At 48.6% G+C, this 19,391-nt stretch overlaps 1 protein-coding gene across 1 annotated transcript in view; it reads right to left on the bottom strand.

Annotated features, from left to right (window-relative positions):
- LOC140900835 (A.superbus venom factor 1-like) overlaps positions 1-17,973 on the bottom strand; it is a 51,521-nt gene extending 33,548 nt beyond the window's left edge. Inside the window, exons 1-12 of the mRNA XM_073318712.1 lie at positions 17,902-17,973; positions 12,456-12,648; positions 9,950-10,112; positions 9,258-9,328; positions 8,155-8,249; positions 6,869-6,951; positions 6,618-6,708; positions 5,891-5,993; positions 5,677-5,797; positions 3,009-3,124; positions 1,124-1,270; positions 195-407 (exon numbers count right to left, since the gene is read on the bottom strand). Of these exons, the coding sequence (XP_073174813.1) occupies positions 195-407; positions 1,124-1,270; positions 3,009-3,124; positions 5,677-5,797; positions 5,891-5,993; positions 6,618-6,708; positions 6,869-6,951; positions 8,155-8,249; positions 9,258-9,328; positions 9,950-10,112; positions 12,456-12,648; positions 17,902-17,972 (1,467 nt within the window). The 5' untranslated portion in view covers position 17,973. The remainder of the gene's footprint in view (positions 1-194; positions 408-1,123; positions 1,271-3,008; positions 3,125-5,676; positions 5,798-5,890; positions 5,994-6,617; positions 6,709-6,868; positions 6,952-8,154; positions 8,250-9,257; positions 9,329-9,949; positions 10,113-12,455; positions 12,649-17,901) is intronic.
- Positions 17,974-19,391: the final 1,418 nt, after the last annotated feature.

The raw sequence follows: 19,391 nt of genomic DNA, 5'->3' as shown, positions 1-19,391 counted from the left end.
ACTTTGTGAATCTAGCAGAAGCCAAGGGGGCCCTGCCACACTCTGCTACACACACAATCAATATACTGCCTGACTGGGAAGAATTCTCTGCTACAGGTTCTCCTTACATGCAGTGGGAATATTAAAGGACAGGTGGAAACTCAGATGATGCCTAAGTTCCAGGAGATCCCAGTACCCAGAGACACAGCACTTACTATGTAGGTGAAATATTGGACCTGCTTCAGAACAACTGGATTTTTGCTCTTCAGGTGGAAATTCACAGGTAAGTTGTCTCCCGGTTTGAGCTCAGAAGCCGTCACCGCCAGATGGAGATAGTTTTCAGACGCTGCTTGGGACTGATAGGCTTCAGCCACCATGGACTTAGAAGCCTGGCGGTTTGCTGGGAGGTTGGGATGGGCAGTTTTTACCTGCAGGGGAGGTGGAGATAAAATCTCAGTTGAATCTGGGAGTGAGCTTAGGGTCTAGAGCCCCTCACGCTGGGTCACGCTGTGAGCAATAGCAAAGGAAGCTCCCCTGAGACGCCATTGTTGGTGGATTCTGCTGCTAACAGCCATTCTAGGCATGACACCTCAGAGAAACGCCAAATGCCACTTCTAATTGGCCCGTCTCTTCAGCACAGTCCTGATGGGACTCCAGATTTCTGGACTGTAAGAGAACATGTTTCTGAACAGAGGAAACTGTCTTGCCCCTTGCAAGATGAATATGAAGAAGGACTCTCTCCTGAAATGGCTGGACACAGATAGCTCCAGTGTTCTCTCGGGCTTTATAGCTTGAGCCTGGTGTCACCTCTCAGGGCCTTCACACTAAGGAGCCATGAGCTGTCTACAGGCCACCTTTGCTGCATGGTGGGTGGCAAGGGGACTAATCGGGACCTCTTTATGCCCATGTCAATGTTTTATGGGATCTCTTCTGGCCCCACAATAGAGCACTGGTTACATGGTGATTGGAGCATCTCCAAAATCCAATGGCATACAGGAAACTGACCCCAGGCGCAGATGGAATGCACAGAGTTCAGTTATCCTCTTGCTCAGTGCATGAGAGGGGAGTGAATGCCACCAACAGGGCATTTCCCTCTGGGTGCATATAGTACTTAGCCCAGCCTCAGTGGTAGAAAGTTACTCACCGTGATGGGAACCTGCTGCTTATTCCCAGGCATGTTTATAATCAGCTTGGCAGTTCCATCACCCTGGGTCGACCCAGCCGACTGGAATCCTTCGGCCTGTACTTGGACACGAGGGGCTGGGGAGCCATCGGGGTTTGTGACGTAGACCTGAGGGGCACAATCAAAAAGGGATGCGTCGAGTAAGGGGTGCAGCGCTCCCCGCATCCTAACTTCAAATCAAATCGCATGTACGGCATCTCAGGTCCATAGCTTCAAAGGTATTTAGGTGCCTAACTTCTGTGGATTTCAATGGGAATTAAGTAGCTAAATAACTTTCAGGAATGGGGCCTTAATGATCCGCTGTATCACACCACAAAATGCATACACATTTTAAAAAGTACAAACATAAAAAAATATAAAAACCACAACTTCAACCCTTCTCCTAAATTCAGTTTACACTTTTATAACACCCCAACAAAACAATATGCAAAAATTAAGAATAAATTAATTCATGTAGGCCAGAGAGGAAATTAATTTCATGCTAGTCGTTTCTTGTTTTGGCCCCAGGCAAATAAGGCAACTGCCAATCGAACCAAAACACGATCACTGCCAACAAATATTCTGCTTTCTGAGCGAATGAGGCAAAAGGCTTCTGAACCAAGATTGGAGATAGCCATTTATTTCTCAAGTGGCAATTAACACAGAGGAAGTGGATGGGAGTAGAGTTCATTGGAGGAGTCAGGCCAGTTAGTCAAGACTTCCAACTATTTCTTGAATCTATGGATGCTCTTTAACTAAGGGAGCAGGGAGACATATTTGTTGCGCTAACATCTGTTGTGTCCAGGGGGCAGGGGGAGGAGAAGGCAGGGCAGAGTGGGGGCAGGAAGATGCGGGGTGGGTCTTGGGGGAAGGAGTGGAGTGGGGGCGAGGTCTGGAATGGAGCAGGGGTCGAGCACCCCCTGGGAAATCAGAAACTCAGCACCTCTGGACCTAAGATCTTTCCAGCCCCAGATTTCTACACTGTATAAAATGTGAGCACCCATGTTAGCCCTAAGCATTCAGAGAGCCGGTGCAATTCAATTACCCCCATGCACAGAAGAAAAACAGACAGCTACTTGCATGGATCTTAAGGTTCAGCCCTTTGACTCTTTTTTCTGTTTATCCCATTCACCACTGTATGTAAAGCAAATATCCAGATTAGAAATGGACTTAACCTGCTCATTACTGTGGTCATCAATTACTCGTTTGTGCACCTTTGGTCTGCGGCCAAAGATAATTGCTTCAGTTCTCTGCTAATGTATAGTCTTAAGTGCCTGCTGACAGAAAAATACTAAATTCCCTTCACAAACTCTTCAGCCCCAGAGGAGTGTGGGACCAGAAAACCATATTCTCTGTGGACAAGAGGACTGATGCTGATTGCTTCAGAATTTTAGGAGCATAATATTTCTCCCCCTGTAATGCAGCCTAACTCGCTGGGAGAAGAATCATTCTGTCAGTGCCAATTTTGAAATTCCCCCACATCCTCCTATCCACAATGGTCCCTCTGCCCCCTATTTCTGCAAATGCCCCCCCTCTTTGGAACTCCTCACCTGTGCCAGTACACGAGTGACCCCAGGGCACGTTTTGGGCCCGACCTGTAGCTAGGTGCCATTTCACACCTTGTCTTTGCTGTCAGCTTTTGGGCCAGACTCTGCTCTTGTTAGGCCAGTGTAAATCGAGAGTGATTCCATTGCATTTAGTGGAGTCACACTGGAATTAGGTTGGTGTAATTGAGATTGGAATGTGGCCCTTTGTTTCTGTTCTATTCTAAGTTCTGATACCACCCTCACCACCCTAGTACCCATAGTTCTCTCCTCTTTATACACCTCAGGCAACAGTGGGCATGATCTAGAAGAAGAGATATTACCATGAGTTCAAAGGGCATCCCCGGCTTGAAGTACTTGGGTGTTTTTGTGAAGTGGATCTGATAGGGAGATGTCACAATTTTAATTCCGGTGTTCTCCGCTTCTACCATGTCGCTGCCTGCAGAGAGAAGCCATGGGTCAATTAAAACTGAGCTAGGGAATACAAATTTTGTCCTTAAGATCCAGGGTAAAACACAAGGAATAGGCCATGGTCAGATGTTGATTCAGTGCCGCTGATTCTTGTGATTTTATCATGAGTCTCCTGTTTTAATTCCTTGTCTTCCAGCCTCAGCTGCTAGAATCACCATATGGCATGAGAATCTCAGCTGTCATTTAAAAGAAGAAATACGTTTCTAACCCTCCTGGTTGCAGAGAAAATTTTTAAAGCATGTCCCAAGTGCGATCTAACGCCTCAAAAGCCAGGAGGGAAAGAAAAAGCAACCAAAGTTTACTATTTTTAAAAAAAAAACTCATGATTTTTAATATGATCTCGTGATTTTGGGAGCGGGGGGACTGACTTGTGATTTTTGCATGTTTGGGGTTGGCATTACTGCAGGCCGTTGAGCACAGTGTTTGTGTATCTATCTATATAATAAGATTCCAGGACTGTCACTCTGAGGTTGTACCACCCTGAAGCCTAGAACGTCTGTTGCGTCTGTGTGAAGTGATGGAAGCAGCTGTATAGGCAAGAGAAGGGCTCTTCTTAGTTACCATATCACCAGGTTCAATTATCACTGGGATTTGCAGTCTGTTACCAGCCAATTTTTAAATCCCCAGCCATTCTGAAGGTACAAGCCTGGTGTACAACTCCAGTAAGGCATGTGGCATGCCAAGAGTCCTAGACCATTGTGATATCAGACACAACTCAACCAACCAATCACCACCTTTACTCTACAACTAATTTGCATGCAGTAATTTCATTGGTTGTTTGGATTACTTGGCCCAATTGCCACACCCGTGCAACGGCACAGGCTTTCAGCTACTAGTTTCATCTGTAACAAGCTACAGCTGCTCGGAACAGAATGGCTGCTCCCTCTGCAGGGAAAGTTAAGAGACCAGAGCTATGTAGAGCTGGAAGGGACCTCAAGGAGTCATCTAGTCCATCCCATACACTGAGGCAGGAGTAAGTATGCCCAGACTATCCCTAAGAGCTGACCCAGAACTCTTAGAAATGGAAAGGTGCAATGCGGAGAAAACAAAGGTGCAAGAGTTTCAAGCTACTTTCGCTGGTGTAAATCTGGAGTTATTCCAGGTGTGACATTACACCCCATATTCTTCAGAGAAATATTGTTATTATATGATTATAGCATAACTAAGATGTGTTTTATGCAAGATGGGACTTGTGAGATATCATTGGAACGGTTATGATTTACTGAATATGATTATCCCATTTCTATTCGTGTATCATTTTTGTATCTTAAGTTAGGAATATTGACCCTACATCTGTACTACAAAAGTGTTTGCACCCGGAGAACACCCACCAGGCAAAATGCAAACAGTCTGGCTGGCTAGCTGGATACAAGTCAATAGACTGCTAGGGAGAACAATAGGACTTTGAAGAGGGTAATCTCCCATCTTCCTAGGATGCTGTAAATGGACTTCCTTTGTGTGAGTTATGGCTGCAGTGCCATGTGATTAAGTCACCTGATACTAGACTCCATAATAAAATTTGTCCTTTTCCACTGTCCGGGGGTGGGAATCACACTGGAAGACAAAGGATTCCCACCATATGTAAAACCTATTTAAGGCAGGGAAGTGCGATAATCAGGGTCGGTTCTTCACTTAAGTTTTGCCCCAGATGACTGCTGTAAACATCTAAGCCTGATCTGGGAAGAAAGGACTGACCAGGCTAGACGAAGGGTGTCTAGCCTGTAAAAGAAATACCTGGAGTTTTAAGCGGCAAGCAAGAGCAGCTTGCCTTCAAGAAACTCTGCAATCTGCCTAAAACAACATTTAGGGTGAGAAATTAGTGCTTGTAACCAGTTTCTTTAGTATCTGAGCTTATATTGCGTTTTTGTTTTGTTTGCTGGGTAATCTGTTTTGATCTGTTTCCTACCCCTTATAGCCACTTAAAATCTTTTGTAGTTAATAAACTTGTTTTTGTTTTCTCTAAAACCAGTTTGTGGAATTCATAACTGGGGAGCAAAAAGCTGTGCATATCGTCCTCCACGCTAAGAGAGGGGGCAAATTTCATGAGCTTACGCTGTACAGTGGTCTGTGCAGTGCAAGACAGTACAATTTTGGGTTTACATGCCAGAAGGGGTGTGCACGTGAGTGCTGGGAAATTCCTTAGCTGAAGCCTTCCTATGCAGCTGATTTCAGTGTCTGTCTTCCTGCAGCTGGGCATGTCCCTTCCTGTGTGTGTGCTGGAGGAGACTTGAGAGGGCCTGGCTCATCAGGACAGTGTAAGGGAGCCCAGGCTGGTGGAAAAGCCGGGCTCAGTGGTACCCCAATACATCTGGTGGCACCCAGAGGGGGGAGCAACCCATCACACCAGTTTTACCCCAGAGCGAATGAGATAAGAATCTGGCCTACAGCCTTTATGATCTGCAGAACCCTAAGTAGATAGGGCTTTATACATCTAAATCAACACCTCGAACTGCACTCGGCACTACTTTGGAACACCCCGTGAATAAAGCACTTGGCTTTGCACTTATTGCTGATGCTCACCAGATTCTGTCAAAACGGTGACAGAGATGTAGAGCGAATGGCCAACCAGTTCATGCAGGTTGGCAAACCGAGCCTGCAGCATCTGTCTCGTCAGTATTGCTTCCCCATCTCCGTCTTCTATCTAGAAAGGGAGAGAGCGTTTCATGACCTCACCCACAGAGTTTCCCAGGAGGCGTGAACCCTCCCCCACCCTCCAGCCAAGAACACGAATTACCGAGATTCTCTTGAGAGACTGAGGGATACTCTTCTTCTCATCATCCATCTTCACCCCAAAGAGGACAAAAGCAGTGCCATCTAGTTTTTTCCCATATAGATACCTGGAGGAGATAAGGATGGGTAAGAGAAGCCACAAGGAAACCTATCGCTGAATATTATGGCCCTATGCCACCATTCTCCTCTATAGGCCCAGCTCCTTGGTCGGTCTATATCTCCCATGATCCACCATGGTAAGGAGAAGTGGACCATCATGGCTATGGTGCATGATGGGAGTTTAAGTCCAGCTAGCAAGCCCAACCCATGGTGAAGAACGGAAGAATGAAGCACCTGAATGGCAAGCCCCATGAGGCACGGTGCCAGCATTTCTGAATCACAAGGTTTTCAGCCAATTTTTTTTTCTCCATTTTTGAACATTGGGTTTTTGGATGAAAAAAGAAATCAGAATTTCCCATGGAAAATGGAGACTCTTCATGGGAAAAAAAAACATTTAGTGGAAAACATTCCCAAAGTGATGCAAGACTTAGGTTTCTTTCTGCACTAAAACCTATCTTTGTTAACCCAGTCATAGAATCATAGAATCATAGAATATCAGGGTTGGAAGGGACCCCAGAAGGTCATCTAGTCCAACCCCCTGCTCGAAGCAGGACCAATTCCCAGTTAAATCATCCCAGCCAGGGCTTTGTCAAGCCTGACCTTAAAACAGTCGGCTGATCCCTTCCACCCACCTCGCAGTGATAGAAACCCTGAAGTCTTCATTGCCATCGATGTATAAAAACTTCTCAGCCGGCTCCAATATGACTTCAAAACTCGGCAACACTGGAGAAACGAGAGGGGAAGAGGAGAACGTTGAGCTTGTAGGAGAGGGTGGGTTGCGAGCAAAGCCTAGCCGAATGGAGAGTCTGCTCCAAGATGGTGTCAGGAGAGTAAAGACAGACCCACTCCCTGAGCCTGGGCCCAGTGCGTGCTGGATTCTTACCGTACTCCTTAACATCAAATTGCGCACTGAAGGTCTGCTGAGGGGAGTCTTCATACCTGGCCGTGATCTTCCAGGTTCCCAGACTGGAGGAAGGAAATAAGAGGGAACACTGAATGCACTTAACACGCACATTTCGCAAGGCCCACCTGGCTCACTTGTTTCTCCGGTAATTTTATCGGCCCCATAAGCTAAATCTGAGACATACGTGGAACTCAAGCCGTCTTGAGGGAACCACAGGGAATCTCATACAAGGCATTTTTTTCTTCACCTTGAGGATTGCATGAACCAGAACTAGAGGTGGGTACTTGGAACAAAACATTTGATCCACAATCCCCTCAACCTTTGCCTAGCAAGGTTTGGGAAGTTTCGATCTAAACTTTGTGGCCAGCACTTGTTTCTACAGTCTGCATGAACCAAAACCCTAAATCCAAACACCCCCAAACTTAAGGAAACTCCGATCCATACCAAAATCAGGCCCCTCACTCACCAGCTCACTGACATAATTTTCAGAGTAGTTGAACATTCATAAATCCCACTGAATGGGAGGTTGGGTGCTCAGCACTTTTGAAAAACAGGCCAATAGGGCCTGATCCTGCCTTCACATACTCTGGAATAAATCAGGAGTAATGGCAAGGAAGTCAGTGCAGCTTCATTCTGGTGACTGTGTTGACTTTTTTATCGATACGTGTCATTGATTTCACTGTGCACACGCATACCAGCAAAAACACATTTCCATCGATAATATCAAAATTTACAGATAGGCAAAGCAAGAAAAACACAGCATGATTTAAGGCTTTATACTTGGCGTATTTGGACATCTGATGTTGACAATTTGTGTTTTAATGGCTATAAAGCTTTCGCTTTTTTGAATCTCAGTGTCTACTGTCATTAAATAATTATTATCAGACCGCACCACCGTGGTCTGGCCCCCATGTTTTCCCCCACCTGTGAAATTTAAATTGCTAAAACTCAGAATGGGGGACGATAAAAACCCATAATTTAATTTTGCACAACTGAGCATTTGAAGTGATAGAAACTGAAAAAAAAGGCTTACAAATAAACATGATTATCCATCGAAACGATAAGAAATACAAATCAAATTATGCCAAGACTGGGTATGTGGCAGGAGAGTTTGTTTTCTCCACATCACTTGGAAATGCCTGTAGGAGATGATCTAGCTGATGGGCCACACATAGTAACTAGCTCCACATCATCTCTTCTGCTTCTCTGCCCAACTCCTGCAAAGCTCTGCTCTGTCCAGGCATAGTACCATCAGGGCAATCTACCTGACAATCTCCGGCAAGTTGTGGTTCAGGGAGAAGATGCCTGATTTCAAGGGGGCGGAGATGGGAATCTGCTTGACAATAATGGACTCAGGGGTCTGAAAAGTAAACAAGTTAAGAGTTTAGGGAGAAAAATGCTGTCAATTGCTCTTAACAGCATCATCTGCCACATTTACATTCCTGGGCCAGTGGACTGTTCTCCATACTTCCAACAATAGCATGTAACAGTCTGGCTTGCACTGTTTGGTTTGAATTTCTTAACAAGCCAGAGACCCTGGAAAAACCGACAAATCTCTCCTGACCTTCTGAGATAGCTCAGCGAGGCCACCAAAGAACTCAAGGAAGCAGCTCGGAAGACTGAAGAGCCTCCACGGCAGAATCTTGCAGATGCCAGGCTTAACCCTGAGCTTTCTGCAAACCTTGGAGCTGCCCAAAGGGCTGGGTCACTCTGCCAACCACAGCTGCTCAAGGCCCCAGCTGGTTATGCTGCTGCTCAGGGCAGAGTGTCAAAGAAAGGGGAAACTGAGTCAAAGAGGAACTGAAGGGACAGGCATGTTTTCTCCCCTCCCAGCTGGCTGAGGTGAGGGAACCCCCTGGGAATTATTGCCCAGGGCTTTGCAGCTGAGTTACTTTATTTTATGGATCATAAAGCCCAGTGGAAAGGGCCTTAAGAGGACTAAAGCCTGGAGCTCTAATCCCTGTTCCTGCCACCACTTTACACGTCCTTCAAAGGGCTCCTTGCAGTGGCTCCTTGTCTTCAGCCTTCCCAAACAATCACCTGCTTGGCTCTTCCCGAAGAACTCCATGCAACTTTCCTCAAGGGTTAACACCACTGCAGAACCACGGGACTTCCCGCGAGAGCTGCCTGGCTGCTGCCCCTGCAAACTTCGTAACCTCCCTCATGACTGGAGGAGAATTTGCATGCCAGAGGTTTGCAAGGAGGGACCTCAGACAATCATTTGATTTTCTCCCAGGTGTACCATGTTGCTGCTACAGGCAGGGGTTGTATGCAGCCTCCTCAGACACATTAAATTGCTGCACGTTACCCAGACAAGTGGCTAAACCCACCTATCCCCCCACGGGCTCACTCAGAACAGCGACCTCACCTCAAACTCCACGATCACTGTTTTGGTCACTGGTTCTAGTTTGTGACCCACGGTGAAGATCCGGTAGAGGACTGAGAAAATAAAGAGAGAAGAGAGGGATGTTGTTAACTGATAAACACCTTGGCCCAGATCCTCAAAACTACTTAGGTGTCTAAGTCCGATTGAAACCAACGGGAGTTCGGTGCCTAACTCCATGGAGGATCTGAGCCATCAGCCCCCATCAGGGGTTGTTTCACAATAGCCTCTTTCTAAAGTCGGAGATCTCCATGGCTTTTTTCTTTAGGGCTTTGTCATTGCAGGGACCTGTCCTGCTCTGAATGAGCTGGGATTAGCAGCCCCTATTTCACACAGGCTTTGGACGGCTGTCAGATGGGGGCATGTATCTCAGTACAAGATGGAGCTGAACCAGTCACTGGGATTTGAAAAGTTCCATCGCCCATTGTCAATCCCATGGCCCACCCAGTCTTTCGGTATCTAACACTCAATGGGACATCCCAACTGGGACGATGGTGAAGGGTGAAATATTGCAAATTGGCGGTGGCAGAGTCTCTGCTCCAACTGTCCTCCATCTTCAGCCAGACAACAAGCAAAGCCATATGCACAGGATGGACCCCGCAGCGCTGCTGTAGATATGGCATGACATCAGCAGCTCCCACCCCTTCCCATTAGAAGAAACCAGGGGAAGGCAGTACCTGTAGACCCAGGTGTATAGATGGTTTTATCTGTCTGGATAAAGATGTATCCACTGTGGAAATGGACCAGAACCACTTTCTCCAGGGTTTGCTGAGGGAACTTAGCCTGGACCACAACATACTGGTTTTGTCTGGAATCTTTCTTTATCTCTTTGGTGGGAACCTGCATGAGAAGAAGAGCATGGATAAGTTCTTCCTGCTTTTACTCACCACCACAAGGGATGCTCTACGCAAAAGACCTTTGCAGTGTTAACGATGCTTAGGTTATACATGGAAAGAATCCATAAGAAATCATGGCCTTTTACGAACCTGCTCTGCATGCAGTTCCTCCAGCAGCTTACACAGCTGCCAGAAGATGGTGGGTCTCCTCATTGGGGAATGCCCCAGGTGGAGGGGGATTCCCAGGATGACACAGAGTCAGCTTAGGTCACCACCAGTGAGTCAGGCCAGACCACTTGGACAGCCCCGTACCTATTATCCCATCACCTCCTGTTATATGGAATGTTTGTGAACCAAAGAGCATCCCCTGGGTGCCCTGCTGAAGTCAGTTCTACTGCACTGATGTGCTCCCGACTATTCCTACTGTCCTCCCCTAAAACTGTACCATCTTAGAGACCTTCCCACTGTCCCTCAACTCTCCATTCCTGGCCAGGACTTTGGATCAAGTCAAAACGAGAATCCTGCTCCACCAGGGAACCCCACCCAGAAATGATGCTGTGCCCAGCGCAGATTAGGGACAGGATTTGGCAAGCTCTGAGCAAGTTTCCCAGGCAGTGCAAACACGAGCCCTAGTGCGTATGGTTATGTACCTGACCACACAACCTCGGCGCATTGAATGAAGTAGCTCCCAAGTCAGCTGAGACACAAATAATTGGCTTTGACGTGTCAACAGGAATTAAGACCAAGGTATTCACCAAAACTCTTGTGACTTTAACCATTTCATTGTCGTCTTTTTTTTTTTAATTTGCAATGGAAAATGCCAAAAAATGAACAAAATCATGTCATTTGAATGTTTTGTTCAATACAGGTTCTTGGACCGCCCCCACCACTGCAATACCTGAGTATCTCCCAGCCATGCATTAAGCAACGGAATTAATATCTGTCCAGTGTGGTTTGCTGTTAGATCTCACTGTGATTCAGTTTATCTATTTAAGTTATTATATGGCCCCTATTACCGTGTCAGTATATTATTACCCAGTATATTATTACCTCACAGCATGTCCCCTCCTGCCCCCCAGCAAAAGAAAGAAGCGCTATTATCAATATTTCACAGATGGGAAAACTGAGGCACAGAGCAACTAAGTGACTTACCCAAGAACTCAGAGAGAGTCTGTGACACAGCTAGAAATCAAACCCAGGTCTTCTGAGTCCTAGGCTAGCACCCTAACCACTCGACCATCCTTCCTCTCAACTTTTTCTCCTACCTCCTAATTTGGAGCACCTAGGTCACCAGACAGCAAGTATGAAAAATCGGGACAGAGGGTGGGGGGTAATAGGAGCCTATATAAGAAAAAGCCCCAAATATCAGGACTTTCTCTATAAAAACAGGACATCTGGTCACCCTAGGGGCACCTCAGTTTTTAGGTCCCCAACAAGAGACCCCCACTGTACTTATCTAACTAGTTAGCTATACGTCCCCCATCACAAATAGATTCATAGATGTTTAACATGATCAGCTAGCTCGTTTGACCTCCTGTATAACTAGGGCCCAACCAAATTCATAGTCTATTCTGGTCACTTTCATGGACCTAGGATTTGAAAATTAGTCAATTTCATGTTCTGGGATGTTTACATCTGAAATTTCAGAGTGTTGTAACTGGGAGGATCCTGACCCAAAAGGGATTCATGAGGAGGGGGGTCACAAACCTGTTGCAGGGGGGTCATAGGTTTGCCACCCTCACTTCTGCACTGCCCTCAGCTTCCTGCAGCCGCAGGAGGTTCCCAGAGGTGGAGGTGGGTCTGATCTCCCCTGTGCTTCTGGGAGCGCCCCAGCCAGGGGCTCCTAGCTGCTCGTTTCGGCGGGGCTGGGAAGGGACAGGACAGACATGGGTCTGTTCTCCCCCAGAGAGCAGCTGTGCCGGGTAACAGTAAGTCATGTCCCTCCCCAGCCCTGAGAGGACTAACAGCTGGAGCCAGGGGCATGGTAGGAGCCCCCGGCTGGGACACCCCCCAGCCCTGCCCCGCCCCTTCTCCTCCCCTCCAATAGCTAGATTTCACAGAGGAGGTCTGATTTCATGGTCTATGATGCGTTTTTCACGACTGTGAATTTGATAGGGCCCTATGTATAACACAGGCCATAGACTTTGACCCAGCATTTCAAACTCATAACTTCGTGCTGGGCTAGAGTGTCTCTTCTGGAACGACATCCAACCTGGACGGGGTCTGAACGCCTCGGTATTGCAGAGTTGGGGAACCAAAATACTGGAGGCTCCTAAAATGAGTGGGACACTGTTGAAAATTATACCCTTTGTTTCACTGGGTGACCGGAGCCTGGGGTTTTACCCACCTTTATTATGGCTGTGCCCATCATCCCATTCACAGGGTTGAGGTCAGTTCGGACCTGGTATAAGACGTGTTTCTTATGCGGGAAGTCCTGCACGGTGACTGTAACCGTGATTGGGGCATTGAGGCCATGGGCTTCCACCATGACCGTCTCTTCACTCTCCACCCGCAGGACATTGGGAGTGATCAGGGAGTAGCTGTGAATGGCAAAAAGGTCGATGTGATTAATTCAGTCAGTATTTAAAACCCCACTGGTTGCGATTCCCACATCCCGAAGGAGGTTTTATACCAGGCTTGTTACCACGGTTTATAATTTATTATTTGCTTTACAGCAGCATCTCAAAATCCCAGCAGCGACTGATGCATAGTAAGAAACACAGACTAAGAGACAGCTCCTGCCCCTAGGGGTATGTCTACACAGCCACTGGGAGGCGTGACTCCCAATTTGGGTAGACATAGGGCTTGTCTACACTACAGGCTCTACTCGCTATAGATAATGCACCATCCATTCCTCCATCAACCGAGCCCCATCTACACCGGCAGTTAGGTTGGCTTAACTACGCTGCTGCTTAAAGCCCTGGGCAATGTAGCTAGGTTGACGTAAATGTTAAATGTAGACCCGGGCATACAGGTGCTAGCTCTGATCGAGCTGGTGCCTAAAAATTGCAGCAGGGCCACAGTATTCGGGGCCCAAGGTGCACGAAGACAAAGGGCACTAAGGAACTGTTAGTACACATTAACAGTGTCCACCCAGACAGTTAGTGTGCAGTGGGCTAGTGTGGGGTAGATTTACACTTCGGTTTGCTGTGAACTAACTCTTCATGGAAACAAGCCCTTCCGAGTCCAGTTGACTTTGCCCCTAAATCACCTAGGCTGTCTGGAAAATCCCCCCTCAGGCAATGGAGTTAAATCAGGGTTACCGTCTTCCAGGTGAAATAACTGACTGATTACATCACCCACAGTGTTGTGAATTCACAAGGAAGTAGGCCTGGGGGGAAATAAAAAGTTTTGCTAAATGTCAGCCAAGTTGTCTGTGTGTCACTCCGGTAGGAAGGGTGACAGACGACTGGACTTGAGTTTTTCATACAGGATAAAGATCATACGCACACACAGGTAGGCGAAAAGTTCAGGACATGATGTGCTCCTGTCCCTACGGAAAACTGCTGTGAGTGGATGTGTCCCCCGGCCTAATCCTGTCATAAAAGACATTGCTGTTGTCACTTTTCTGAAATGGGGTGCCCAGCTGTACACCGATACAGTCAGGGATGCTCTTCCCTGTAAGTCAGTGCTGACCCCCATGCCCCGGCATGGTGCTGGGGGTGCTGCATTGCAACGAGCAAGGTGGTGGCTCGGCAGGGGGTGCTCTCTTCCAACTCTATGCTGATCCTGCTGCCCCAGTTGGAGGCTAGTGCTGTGCTGGTGGGGGCAGGACCGGTTTAACCCACGTGTATTCAGTGCTCTTACACTAGGCCCCCATCTCTGGGGGTGCCTGTCCACCCGGTGGGGGAGAGGGGAGGGAACAAAGCCTGTCAGATTATTTGTTTTGGCCCATCACAGTCCACTTTCAGGACTAGGATAGGAACAGAGGCCCCACCCCCGCCAGTGCACTACGGTGACAGCCAATGGGCTGGAGCAGGGAGCCAGGCCAGCCCCATGGGACAGGAGCCACCATGTGGGGTGACTGGGGGGCGGCCTCACTCTCCAATACCCTCCTAGGTCCTCCCACCCCCTAGGGGTAGGACCCAACCCCCCCCCCCCGTGTCACACACTCACCCACCATTTCCATAGTGCACACAGGGCCCCAGAATTTTTTAATCTGGCACTGTGGGGGGGCTCAGCAGGGGGCACTCTCCGCTGGCAGTCCCTGCTGACCCCAATGCCCCAGTGCAGTGCTAGGGGGCGCTGTGCTGCAGGAAGAGGGGTGGGGGCTCGGTAGAAGGAGCTCTCCCATCTAAGCTCGTGCTGACTCCAGTGCCCCTGGGGGAGAGCGATGCTGTGTTGGAGCATGGCGGATGTGTTGGAGTTGGCGGATGTGACTGCAGAGCCATTGGCCGTTATCTTTGAAAACTCATGGCAATCGGGGGAGGTCCCAGATGACTGGAAAAAGGCTAATGTAGTGCCCATCTTTAAAAAAGGGAAGAAGGAGGATCCTGGGAACTACAGGCCAGTCAGCCTCACCTCAGTCCCTGGAAAAATCATGGAGCAGGTCCTCAAGGAATCAATTCTGAAGCACTTAGAGGAGAGGAAAGTGATCAGGAACAGTCAGCATGGATTCACCAAAGGCAAGTCATGCCTGACTAATCTAATTGCCTTCTATGACGAGATAACTGGTTCTGTGGATGAAGGGAAAGCAGTGGACGTGTTGTTCCTTGACTTTAGCAAAGCTTTTGACATGGTCTCCCACAGTATTCTTGCCAGCAAGTTAAGGAAGTATGGGCTGGATGAATGCACTATAAGGTGGATAGAAAGCTGGCTAGATTGTCGGGCTCAACGGGTAGTGATCAATGGCTCCATGTCTAGTTGGCAGCCGGTATCAAGTGGAGTGCCCCAAGGGTCGGTCCTGGGGCCGGTTTTGTTCAATATCTTCATAAATGATCTGGAGGATGGTGTGGATTGCACCCTCAGCAAGTTTGCAGATGACACTAACTGGGAGGAGTGGTAGATACGCTGGAGGGGAGGGATAGGATACAGAGGGCCCTAGACAAATTGGAAGATTGGGCCAAAAGAAATCTGATGAGGTTCAATAAGGACAAGTGCAGAGTCCTGCACTTAGGAGGGAAGAACCCCATGCACTGCTACAGACTAGGGACCGAATGGCTCGGCAGCAGTTCTGCAGAAAAGGACCTAGGGATTACAGTGGACGAGAAGCTGGATATGAGTCAGCAGTGTGCCCTTGTTGCCAAGAAGACCAATGGCATTTTGGGATGTATAAGTAGGGGCATGGCCAGCAGATCGAGGGACATGATCGTTCCCCTCTATTCGACATTGGTGAGGCCTCATCTGGAGTACTGTGTCCAGTTTTGGGCCCCACACTACAAGAAGGATGTGGAAAAATTGGAAAGAGTCCAGCGGAGGGCAACAAAAATGATTAGGGGAATGGAACACATGACTTATGAGGAGAAGCTGAGGGAACTGGGGATGTTTAGTCTACAGAACAGAAGAATGAGGGGGGATTTGATAGCTGTTTTCAACTACCTGAAAGGGGGTTCCAAAGAGGATGGCTCTAGACTGTTCTCAGTGGTAGCAGATGACAGAACGAGGAGTAATGGTCTCAAGTTGCAGTGGGGGACATTTAGGTTGGATATTAGGAAAAACTTTTTCACTAGGAGGGTGGTGAAGCACTGGAATGCGTTACCTAGGGAGGTGGTGGAATCTCCTTCCTTAGAAGTTTTTAAGGTCAGGCTTGATTTAATTGGGGATCGGTCCTGCTTGGAGCAGGGGGTTGGACTAGACCCTCCTGAGGTCCCTTCCAACCCTGATATTCTATGATTCTATGATTCTATGACCCTTCCTAGAGAGGAGCACACTGCGCTGGGGAGTCGTCGAGCATGGGCCACGTTTACTGCTCATCGCTTCCTCAGGCAATACCAGGAGGATCTAAGCAGGGCGTCCGCTTGGTACCAGCCATGCACCAGAACGCGGTCAAAATGGACCAGGTAGGCCCCTGATGTTCCTTCTAGAAATCCTAGAGACACAGGTCAGGGTTGAGACCTGGAGTGAGCACTGCATGGTGGCTACCAAATCTCCTCTCTCCCTCCTGGGGGAACCCCCCCTCCTCCTTTCCTGAAAGTTGGCCCAGGCTCAGAAACAGGTTTCATAAATCTCTGGAACACTTTGGGGAAAGCTGCAACGAGGTCTGCACATCTGGCCTGCAGCCCACCGTGGTGCATTCCCAGTGGGGTCACCCTGCAAAACCCAAACCCCCATCCGGACGTCTGTCTATCACCCTGAAGTCTGGCATCCGGACGGCAGCCCCTCCCGCCCCATGGGGAGGGTGGGGACCCGACACAGGCTTCATATGTGAGTTTGGTCATCCTGACAGATCAAAGCATCTCTCATGCAGCTGCTGGCTTCTCACTGGCTCAGCAGGCCCCTGAGGTAGGATGAACCTTTAAGCAGCTCCCTCCCTGCAGTTCTGAAGGGAGACATCCCTCGGAGTTTCCTTCTGTCTCCTGCTCAGTGTCACGTCCATCGTTTGGCCTGGCCACAGGGGGCGACACCAAATCAAATCAAACTACCTGTTCCTGCCTCCTCCCTTTTATCGCTGCCACCCCCTTGCACCAAGATCCCTTCCCAGCTTTAGAGCCAAGCACATGGGCTATTGGTCTGGCTCGGGGCTGTTCATCGGGCCACCCCAGCACAGATATGAACAGGCCGGGAGGCAGTAACCATGCCAGGCAGCCAGTCAGTCAGATGGACAACAGAAGCTTAGCCCCGGGGTCAAACTCAAAGTACTTGCCAGGCATAGATCTCGCAGCACTTTACAGTGTCGTGATCCCCCTTTCACAGAGGAGGGAGAGGCCAGCACAGAAAAGGGAAGGGACTTCCTTAAGGTCACACAGCCAGTCAGTGACTCAGCTGGGAATAGAGCCCAGCAGTTTTGACTCCAAGTCACACCCCCCGGCTCTAACCACTAGACATCATCCCCCTCCTAGAACCCAGGCGTCTCCAGGATACCCCCCCTGTGAGAGCATCAGGTAGAACCAAGGAGCTCCGACTCCCATTCCCATCTTCTGGCCCCTGAGGCACATTCCCTCCAACAGCTGGAAATAGAACCCAGGAGTCCTGACTCCCAGTGCAGCGCCCAAGCGGTGGACCACTGTGCTTCGGAAGCCCACCAGCCCCTTGGAAGTGAACTGGGTTCTGGTCTGCCTCATGCACCATAAGCAATTCCCTTAGCCAGTGGAGTTACTCCAGTGTAACTAACTACCCATTGAAGTCTGTGGAGTTACTCCAGATTTGCACCAGTACACACTGAAAATAGAATTTATTCCCACTGGGTGTCTTGTGGATGTAGAAACTGAGCAAGGAGTTCAAAATATGGCCCTGTAGAACCTGATTCTGGTTTCTTTTAGGGCCTAATCCAAAGGCCACTGAAGCCAAGGGAAAGACAACCCCACTGATTTCAGTGCATTTCAGGGGGGTGCAACCCCATTGTTTTCAATGAAATTACTCCCTGTCTACACCTGGTTCATTTAGGTCAAGTGAGTTCAAAATTCAGTTTATTCTTTTAAAAAAAATTCCGTCTTCCAAACCCCAAAATTAGCCTTGGAACTGAGCGAGGGAGAAGAGGCTTGGACCAGGTGAGGAAGAGAATTTCTGCAGCCTGTTCCCACTCCAAACACAGTAGCAGAGAAGAGAGGAAAATTGAGCTTTGTTTCCATTGGGAGCCATTTAACAAATCCTGGTTAATATCCTCATCACCGTGGCAGAAGCGCGGGGGTACTTACAGTTGGCTGTGAGAAACAGCCGGGAAGTAGAAAGCAAACACGGCCACCAGGTAGAGAGCAGAGCCCCCCATGGTGAGGACAGGAGGGTGAGGAGAAGTAGCTCCTCCTGGGCTATTTATCCTCAGAGTTGCCTGTAAGATGAGCCCTTGTGCAAACAGCTGGGCGGGTTAGTCAGTGACCAGGAGGAGCCCAGGAAACGGGAAAAGTTCAGAACAAAAGTTGTTTTCTTCACTCCCTTGACACAAGGGTTTAGTTGTCTTTCCAAGGGCTGGAGTTGGAATTAGGGACCTGAGGCTGGGCTTGTGTTTACTCCATGCCAAGGTGCTAGCCACAGATCAGAATGGTGGGGTGCTGATCAATACCACAGTTCAGGTCTAGCATAGAGAATTGGGGCTGGAAGTCAGGACTCCTGGGTTCTGCTCCCTGCTGTGAATGAGGAATAGGTTCAAATGTGTTAAAGCACTCGGGGCTGGGAGTCAGGACGCTTGGGTTATATTCCTGGCTCTGGGAGGGGAGTGGGATCTACTGGGTTACAACGAGGGGGCAGGCTGAGAATCAGGACTCCTGGATTCTGTTCCTGGATCTCCCTTTTGACCCTCTTTTACCTTGGGCAAGTCCTGGGATGTTTCAGTAGGGAAAGCGGTCCCAGTCCTCAAGGGAGTCCCAGAAGGGTGGATCTCTCTGTCTATCCCACTCGCTTGGATTGTAAAACCTTTGGGGCAGAAACTGTCTCTTAGGCCAGGACTCCTCTACACTCTATTAGGGAATCTACGCTGCTGATAGCAATGGTGGGAGTGCTAATAAAGAGAGGGCGCCGGCATGTTCAACCACCCATCATCTGCACCTGCTTTGTATGTTTGCACAGCACCTAGCACAAAGAAGGCCTTTTGGTGCTACTGTCAGGTAACATAAAACTGATCAAAGGAAATAATAATGTGGAATTAGCCTCCAGAACTCATTGCCACATGAGAGGTAATGTCCCCCCTGGGCAGGCTATAATTGTCCACAGTAGAGTTTCTTGCACCTGGCTCTGAAATGTCTGGTAATAGCCATGCTTGGCGATGACCCTATGATCTGATCTGGTGTGGCATTTCCTGTGCCCCTGAAAAATACATCTTGGCTGGCATCTTCAAAGCCATGGAGAGGATTCAGACACATTTTAATGGCGGATGGGTATCAAAATCCCTTTGGTTGCTTTGAAGCTCGAAACAGCAATTTGCCCAGGCACCGGTTAACCTATTGCTTTTCACCTGCAATAACCCTGTAATCCAGTACCTGGCCTTTTAGAGGTTAACCTCCTTGATGAACCAGACCTTCAGATCTCTGGGTCGGATCCTCCACTGGTATGAACCCGCCTAGCCCCACTGAGATCACTCATCTCAGAGTCTGTTTTTCCCTTCCTCTGGGTAAAAGCAAACCACTGCAAACCAGGGAAGGGTTAATGGGGGAAGGCACGTTATCAGCTGGCTTCCAGTAACAGGTTTCTTTTC

The sequence above is a fragment of the Lepidochelys kempii genome, chromosome 20 (genome assembly GCF_965140265.1).
Source record: "Lepidochelys kempii isolate rLepKem1 chromosome 20, rLepKem1.hap2, whole genome shotgun sequence".
Classification (NCBI taxonomy): domain Eukaryota; kingdom Metazoa; phylum Chordata; order Testudines; family Cheloniidae; genus Lepidochelys; species Lepidochelys kempii.
The sequence above is the reverse complement of the archived record's forward strand: the minus strand, read 5'-3'. Positions and strand labels throughout refer to the sequence as shown.